We start from the raw sequence: 9,261 nt of genomic DNA, 5'->3' as shown, positions 1-9,261 counted from the left end.
CCCTAAGCAAGAGGCCTGGTCTGAAAAAGCTTCCTACAGGGCAAACTCTATCAATTACAGCTCTTTTAAAAAACAATACTAGCTATTGTTTACCTATTTTTTGCAGGTGTTTTCAGTTTTTAAATTCTTCTAAAAACAGCTAAGTAAAGTCTCTTCAGTCTTTTTTCTGGAATGACGGAGTATGTAAAAGCCTCTCAAGGCCACCGAATCTTTCATATGTCAAGTGTTATTTATTTATAACTGAAGTTACAAAGTTCACTAGAGAGAACTCAGTTCTTTAATTTGCCAACAGGATGACTAATCAGCAAGTATGTGCTGGCCAGAGCATGGCAGCCATTCAGCTATGCACTAACCAGACAGTGCACACTATCTGAATCCACAGTGATGCTCACAATTCTCAGCGATAATGGGAGGCTACTGAAGCAGAGGTGGGAGAGAGTTTAGGGAGACAATGGAAACAAATCTCCAGGAATTTATGCACAGTATATCCTGCTGTTCCTTGGACAACTTGTTTTCTTTCCTAATGTGGAAAATTCACAAAATTATGTTATTAGACAGAGAGAACTAACAACAGTTCAGACATGGCATCTGGGGTATGCAGCTATTGGCTGATTTATAAGAATATTCCAGGATGATTTTGGAAAGCTGCCAAGTCACTCACAGAAATGTACCAACCATCAGGACAATTTATTAAATCCATTGCTATTTCTGTTCATCTATTCTTCAAGATTAAGAATCCTAATTTATGGCCAATAGAGATTTTTGCTTTTTAAATAAACAAAACTCATGAGCTTCTGACTAGAAATTCCTTCTATTCAGATAGCTCTTTAAATATCACTACTTTTGCTCCAGCAGTTTTACCAAATGCAATTGTAGGCTACAGACCTTTTCAATTCTCTCCTGCTTTTGTTAAACAATTCAGATATCTTGAAAAGAGCAGACAGTACATTGGCAGGAAAGTACCTTCTCCTTCTTATTTCTCCTGCTAATTTCAGTGGCACGGATGATGGCATGTGCTGGGAATGGCTGAGTAAGCCCCATTCTCTTGTTGCCATGCTAATGAGGATTGTATTTGTATTTAAGATAACTGAAATAATACTGATCCTGGTTTGTTGTTGTCTTTATCTGTAGTGTAATACTATTTGAGCTCTCCTTCTGGAAGGTATGACTTCCAGTTTAAATACTTTTCAAGGCTTATTTCTAACTGTTACATGTGCACAAATAAATGTCTACTCTTTTCTTCTGGGCATCTCATGCCATAAGAAACAAATCCACACTTTACTGTGTTGTTACACAGGGACATGACAAAAGGCATCACTTAAATTCTAAATATCTTCACAGTTTATGCAAAATCTAATCACCAGATAAAAATCTTGCTCTAAGAAGTTTGCTTCATTCTCAGCTTTGATTACACTCACAGGGATCAATTTACCTGAATCGGACCTGGCAAAATCTTCACTAAGACCTCCAGAATCCAAGCAATGCTGTAACAAATCCCAGATTACTGGGCCACACCAAAGGCCAAATGATATTTGAGTTACTCTTCAGTGAGGTTGATCAAATCAGCTGAGAGCAACGAGAACAAGCTTTTGACCTACATTTCACCTTTGCAATTTAAAACCAAACTTTACTTTAGCTTTAGCTATGCCTGAACCAGCTTCGCCTAGCTCAAGTTCTTTGTGTCTGAGATCCTGGATAATTACATCCTTCTGAATGCCTCTCAAACAAATGGCTGCCTTCTATTTGTCAGTAACACCAACTATTTAGAAATTGTTCTAAGATTATATAAGAATACCCAATTATAATAACAGGTGTCTACTGCCATAGAAACACTGTTAAAATAAATAAATTTATATAATTTATAAAATAAATAAATTTAAAAATAAATAAAACAGACACTTCCTCACTAAGAATAAACAGCTCAACTACACCTTACTTTACTGCAGATTCAACTAGCTATAAGTTGAACTAACTAGCTATTCAACTAGCTATAAGGAACACCAAACCAGACAATGCAGTTGTTTATGTTTGGATAACTGAGACACACTTCACTTGCTCTTCTCTCCTCCTCTTCCCAAAACATCTGATCTGTTTCTCCACAAGAGATTAATGAAGTTTGGCTGATAAATGCAAATGCCTGGAGGCTGATTCTTTGAACTGTCTGTAATCAGAAACATGATCAGCAGTTCAAGTGTCAACTAGATAATCCAGAAAACAAACAGTAAAACCTGTTCATCACTCTCTTTGCCCTATATTTACCCAAGGCACATTTTTAAACACAGCCTTCTTGTGGGAACACCTTTTCAAACTGGCTAGCAAGGTGCATAGCTCACTCCCCATGTACAAAAAAAAAGTTATCTAAGCAATAAAAACTTTTAAATCCTAAATGCCTATGTTTTCAATCAAGAATCTTACACTTTCTTGGAGTTTTTGACATGGTATTTTAAATGTCATCCTGAGAATTCTCTACCTCTTTTCAATGAAGTGTATTAAGATATAAAATAATTTTTCCTCTCTTGTTGGAGAATGGGCTTTCACTTAATAATCAATTGAAACTCATTTATTAAAGAGAAATATATAATTGAATGGAAATCTATATGTCACAGTGATTAACATGAATAACAGGCACACCAACAGAATGAGAATAAATCCTTTAAGCCTTCAATTATTATACTTTTTCATAAAAGAAATGTCACAGCTTATTGGCAGTATAACAGATGCCTTCATGACAAATCCAGAGAAAAACTGTGAATGGAAATAAACTCAGAAAACTATAGCTCTGATTTTGGCACAGGTGAAGGGGAATTTAAAATGTCTTATTCAGCTATGATATAGGAAGTGAAAAATATAGGCCTAATTTAATGGTTCCTTTAAGAAAATGTCACTCATTCTTTCATATTAATACTTTCACTCAGCATCCCATTTCACTGTTATAGGCAGGTCATATATTCACAGTTCTTTTAGAAATTGGGAGATTAGACATTGAATTCTCTTCTGTAATTGCTTCATTGCTGCTTCTGCTTATCACCTTGGAAGTGTTCCTTTCTGTCAAACAGCAGAGACACTGTGCTTGAATGAATCAGGACAGCAAAACAGCTGTGACTGCACTAATGCAAAGGTATTTATGGAAACAAAATGCACAGTAAAAACATTTTGTTTTCCAAGCAGGCTCATTAATTGGTGGCATTCTTTTAATACAATGATTTATGATATGCAGTATAATTTAAACTTAGTTTATCAGTAGTCTCAACAAGGAGTCAATTAGGACAGTTTGGAGTGAGGGTAAATGTGATTCTTGACAAGAGAAAGGATTTTTTATTTTCATTTTTTAAAAGCCTGATACAAACACAAAGGCTCCAGCTGACCACTGTGTGGTCTGTCTCATAGCCCTTGCCTTTATTTATAACTTCTGTTTTTATGGCTTTAATTTCTTTTGCCTTTGCCTTACCAACTTGCCTTACCAACCAGTTGTTACATTCTTTTTCTGCCCTGTTTCTTTTCCTCCTACAAACAAAGCTGATATTTATCTTTTTGTGGTTTCCTGCACACCCTTAGAATGTACCAAACGTGTAGCCCAAAAACAACTGGGACTCATTATAGTTAAAAAGTCAGCCATTCACATGCACTTACACCTAACCACACTGTCGGCTTTTCTCTTTGTCATCTTTCCCAGAAATGACATTATAAATATTCACTTCAATTTGCATTACATTGCAGATCAGAAGGCACTGTCATACCATTTGTAGCAACAGCCACCCTGGAAAATTAAAATCAAATTAGGTGTTCCTTTCTCTAAAAGAAGTAATATCAAGCTGTCCTAAGCTTCTTCAATGACACAACATGGATCCCATAGCCTGTGCTCAGGTGATCCCAGTAGGAAAATTAGGCCTACTGGTTTCTGCAAATTAATCTGAATGTCTGCTTCATCTAAAACCATATATCATGACAGATTTAAATGTATGATCAGGGATATCCGGCAGAAATATAAGAAAAACGTTCTCTGATCAGTAGAAGACAATAGTCCCTCTTATCTAACATTCCTCTTCAGTTTACAGTTGCCCGTGGACTGGGAGGAAAAAGTCCTGATGCTATAAGAGATCAACAGAAACCTCCAAACAACAAGATCATGCAGAAGGATGGTGATAAGCATAAACATACAACACTGTTATGAGCATTTGTACCTCTGGGAGTATATTTTAATCTTGCAAGGGAGATTTCTTGGGCAGAAGAGTGTACAAGCAGGTACTGAATACACCAATTACAAAGCGCTGGCAGCTGTGGGCCAAAGTAAACAGAAGTAAGGGACTTGAAAGTCTATTTAAAGCCAAAAAGTTCATTCACACTAAAACAATAGCAATATCTTTCTAAGTGTCCCTGCCTGTCCAGTGGCTTCAACGTTCTCAGTATCTCTTTTCTTACCAAAGTGCCATTTCCAGTAGTGTATCTTCAGGAAACTGCCCCCCCACATCAACCACAAACAGCTGTTATCTCAATTGACAGTAATTGCTACTTGCAAGAATATAGTCACACATCCCTTTTTTTACTAATTACAGTATTTTCACTAATCCCAGTACCAGATTATAATTTTTTATGTGTGTGTGCTTTTCTTAGGACAATTTATTCCTTGCATTGTACTTTCCAATTTGCTGAAATGTTAATAATTCATCCTGTCAGCTTTTTTTGTGATAAATTCTACATAGTCATGAGTACACCTACTCCTCCCAAGCAGCTTTTAAAGTTGTCCAGCAGCTTTAGTCTCACCAAACAAAAAGAAAGCATCTCAAAAAATATTAAGTACGAACACATCATGTGAAAATAAGACTCTGGTAGAGTGCCAACCAAGTGAAAAGTTCAGATACTCAACTGCACTAGATGCAAAATAACTCACATGAGAGTAGGCTTCACTCTTTTTGATGTTCCTAAAACTAGTTGCTTTTACTTCTACTGTCTGAAGTGATATCAGTGTTCCTACAGTGATATCCTGTTACTTGACTAACTATCTAAGTGCAAATCCCATTTAAAAATACTAATTAATGCTCTCCAGTAAATTAATTTCTGGTTAGCTTCATGGCATTACTATCCAAAACACAGTGCTAACCTTTGATTTGAGTAAAGGCTTCCTTCTCCACACATCCACTTGCAAAGCTCTCAAATTTGCAAAATTGTTTGTTTTGACTCAAAACACTGTATTTATGGTCAGGACTCAAAGCTGGGTTTTGATTTTTTCTTTCAGACTTTTAGTGTCATGCCAAACTGGTATTTAACCCAGTCTCAAACTGAATATCGGTACCAAGAGGCATCCAGAACTCCTGCAAAACCCCAGGTTTATTTTATCAGAGTCAATTAAAAGTATTTTTAAAGCCTCAAAAAGCCTTGGTGGGGAACTCATTGTCTGACACGACAATCTTCAAACCCTTTCACTCTGTTGGTTGCAAAGGCGCTCTCTGGAAGGTTTGCCCCGCTGTTCTGTAGAATGTGGCACAGAATGGGTCAGGTTGGAAGGGACCAGAGCGGGGCATCGGGTCCAACCTCCTGCTCAAGCAGGGTCTGCCCAAAGAACACGGCACAGGATTGTGTACGGACGGTTCTGGAATATCTCCAGTGACAGAGACTCCACAGCCTCTCTGGGCAGCCTGTTCCAGTACCTGGTCACCCATACAATAAAGAAATTCTTCCTCATGTTCAGGTGGAACTTCCTGTGCATCAGTTTCTGCCCATTGCCTCTTGTCCTATTATTTGGCACCGTCGAAAAGAGCCTGGCTCCGTCCTCTTACACCATTAGACGCTTATACACATCAACGAGGTGTTCCCATAACCTGGGCGTTTAACTGGATGCGGAGAGCGGTTTAGGGCACAGGGCGGGATGCTTTAGGCGGTATCGCCATGTAAATGTCGCCCCTCACCTTCCTCCCTGCCTCCCTCCCTCAGCGCCAGGGGCGCGCCCAAACCCTCGCGAGAGGCCGCCGCTCGCGCCCGCCTGTGCCACGTTCAAATGGGCCGGCGGCGGCGGGAGAGCGCGGCGGGCGCGCGCAACCGGCGGGCCGCCGCCCCGCCTCCTCACGGCACCGCCGCCAATCGGAGGCGAGCGGCGCCACGCCTCTCTGACACGATTGGCTAGAGGCGGGCGCGGGGGCGGGGCCGCGGAGCGCTCGGGGTCGCGCTGCCGGGGCCTAGGCGCGCTCCCGCCGCACGCAGGGCTCGAGTGGCGGCGGCGGCTCCCGACGCGCTCCCGCTCCGCCCCCTGCGCTGCCCGACGGGAGGTGCGATGGCTTCCCGCAAGAGCTCCAGAGCCACCGGCGGCAGCCCCAGCCCCGGCTCCAAGAGAGGTGAGCGGCGCTGCTGCGGGAGCGAGGCAGTAGCTCTGCGGGGAAGGGGCGGGGGCTCCAGCAGCGGCCGCAGCCGGGGGAGGGAAGGGCCCTTCCCGCGATGCGGGGCAGCCACTAGGCAAAGCGCTGGGATGCTGCGCCTTCTCCCTGCCTCTACTGCCCTTCCCTTCCCTCCCCTCCTGCCGGCCCCTCTGGTTCCTCCTGCGCTGTGGGAGCTGGGGAGGGGGACGCAGGGTTGGTGGCCGTGATGTGTCCCTCGCGTTCCCGCTGTTCCCTATCCAGGGAGTTCGCGTGGGAGAAAGTTGTGGGCCTGGGCGGCGGGGACTCCCCTCGAAACCTCCCTAGAAGGGATGAGATGAGCACGGGCAGGCCGCAGCATCTGCGGGTACCCCCGAGACCGCTTCCTCCCGGAGATGAGGTGGAACAGGGATGCCCCAATCTCAAGTCTTTCATACTCTCGTATCCAAATTGTGATGTGGAATATCTCCTCAGACTGACCCGGTTAGGTCAAAATTATTAGGTCTGTCGTAGGTGGAGCACCTAAGCTGGTGGTTTCTGTAACTATCGAGGCAAGGAGGAAGAGTCTCAGAAAAATGCAAGCAGAATGTTTTTTTGAGGCAGTGATCCCCCACCCCTCCAATAAGGAACCCCTTGACAGATCTGACTGCTCACAGACCGCTGTGTGCGGACAGTTTATGTAGGGAAAGTTTTGTGTTCGTTGGCATTTCCCAGCATAGCAGTACGCCCATGAAAGGGGAGAAAAGTGTCTGTACTTCTGGAGTCACTCCGCAGCCATGCGCACTGTACTGGAGAAAGGAGGTTTTTTACCACACACCGAGTGTTTACGTGTCCTGGCTTCTTAGGATTCGAGTTTGGTGGGCACAGAGCTCCAGTGATAAAATGTGGTGATGACACAGAAATAATATCTGTTGTCCCTCTTTGAATGTGGCAATCATAGTGAGACCAATGTTCATTAAAGGCTGAGCCATATAGGATTAGTTTGCCTATCACATAATGAATTAAGAGGGAAAGATTTCAAATATACTTAAACTTAAAAGAGTTTAGATATTGCAATGTTTGTAGAAGTGGGGTTTTTTTAAAATTTTATTTTAAAATCTTTTTTTTCAATTGCTGACCTATGCTGTGCAGTGTATGTTAATTAAATCTAGTTTTTGCTTGGACTGGACATGCTATGATGATCACCCAGTATTAAGCATACTAAATACAGATTTTCAATTTTAATGCCTTAAAAACCTGCATCCCTGTTGTAATTTTGAATACTGAATATGGTAGTGAATATTTTAAATATCACTTTACATGTTTGTCAATATCTGAAAAATAAATTTATTGCTAAACTGAATCTCTGACTAAATAAGGAAAGCATTCCATGGGTTTTTATTTGTAGTCTGAGTAAAATTTTCTCTCTTTATATTAAAAGATGTCTTTGGGGGGGATGAAGCAGTATGGGTAATGTGTTAGGCACTCTACTGACATGTAACCTCTTTAATTTGTTAGTGTACAACACTCCTAGTTAGAATCCCTTAGAAAGCCATAGCAATTACAGCGTGAAGCTGATGCTGTTTTCACAGTTGCAGCTGCAGGGAGAGGTGAGGGATGGTAACTCCTGTGTGAATAAAGGAACAGCTGGAGGAGCAGAGTGCTCACAGCAGCCAGTCAGCTTTCCACAGTCAAGGGATGTGAAAGTCAGATGAGGAAATGATTTTGAGACAGCAAGTAATTGAGACTGAGAAGTATGAAAACCTCAAATCTGAGGCACTTTTTGCTTGATAGAAATATTCACTTTCACAGCAGTTCTTAAAAGAGGATGTGGCTTCTTGCCAGGGCCTTGCTCACAGCTCAAGCCACTGAGGCTAACAGCTTATTTCAAAATCTCTGCACTCAAGACAATGCCAGCATCAATAATCTGCTTTTAGGTCTCTCTATCAGAAAATATGTACAGTAAACTCCAAATAGATTAAGTTCTAACTGTAGTTTATATAGGTGTTTTCAGGTACACTGTATTGTCCAAAGTGGAACTAAACATCTTTTAGAAATAGAAGTCTAGGTTTTACTTTCGGAAGTCATATACTAGAAGCTCTCAAATCGGTCCTAATTTTTTAAAAAAATCACTTTATTTTAGCTTTGTAGTGCTACTTAATCTTTGAAAATTACATTTACAGACTCTTATGACTATACCAATGATTTTATTTAGAGTACAGAAGTGAAAACCAGGGAAAAAATTGACAGTTTGGGGATACTTAGAGAGGGAAACATGTGTTTGTTATTTGTCTTTACTGGAAAGTTTGGCTGCTTATTGCTAGCTTGCAGAATCCATCCTAAAGATGTGGCCTCTCAAAAGGAGGAGTATCAGTTTTAAAGACTAGACAAAGTAACAGTACTTGCTGCATTGTTATTTGAAGCATTGTTAGATGAAGGACAGTTTTGTTATAGAAACAAATGCATAACACCTGGTCATGAATCAACTCCCTCAGGTTTCATGAGATGTGAAATGTGGAAATGTCTTGGACATTGGCAGGTGCCTGTGGAGAAGCCTTCCAGCAAGACTGAGGATCAGCAGGCCAGCTAACTTTTGAAATAAAGATGGCTGAACAATTATGGATTACTTTGTAACCTATGCTTACCTAGCCCAGATCATAGGACAGCAATCATTATGCTGCTGTGTGGGTACATTGTGTCTTACAGTATGTAAGTGAGGACTTACTTAAACATGATTTTTATTGAAGATAAGTTGTGCAATAATTGTTTTCTTTGCATCTCTGATGTTAAGTGGGAGAGTTTTCCATTAGGCTAGGCACCATACAAACCACACATTTACAACCTAAAGCATTGTCTGTATCTACAGAGAACTGTATCTTATATTAAAAACCCCACAGTCCTGTCTCAGTTCTGAGGCCGTGTTGCCTTCAGCGTCTAT

General features: G+C 41.3%; 1 protein-coding gene across 6 annotated transcripts in view; it reads left to right on the top strand.

Moving 5' to 3' along the window:
- The first annotated feature begins 6,118 nt into the window (after positions 1 to 6,118).
- Positions 6,119 to 9,261, top strand: part of ASPH (aspartate beta-hydroxylase) — a 114,526-nt gene continuing 111,383 nt past the window's right edge. For 3 of the 6 annotated variants that reach the window (XM_077185947.1, XM_077185942.1, XM_077185939.1), the window contains exon 1: positions 6,121 to 6,326. In XM_077185947.1, coding sequence (XP_077042062.1) covers positions 6,266 to 6,326 — 61 coding nt within the window. In that variant the 5' untranslated portion in view covers positions 6,121 to 6,265. Of the gene's footprint in view, positions 6,327 to 9,261 lie in introns of all 6 variants that reach the window. The other 3 variants (XM_077185950.1, XM_054635601.2, XM_054635609.2) reach the window with 2 other exon arrangements.

The sequence above is a fragment of the Agelaius phoeniceus genome, chromosome 1 (genome assembly GCF_051311805.1).
Source record: "Agelaius phoeniceus isolate bAgePho1 chromosome 1, bAgePho1.hap1, whole genome shotgun sequence".
Classification (NCBI taxonomy): domain Eukaryota; kingdom Metazoa; phylum Chordata; class Aves; order Passeriformes; family Icteridae; genus Agelaius; species Agelaius phoeniceus.
This window is presented reverse-complemented; position numbering and strand designations above follow the sequence as displayed.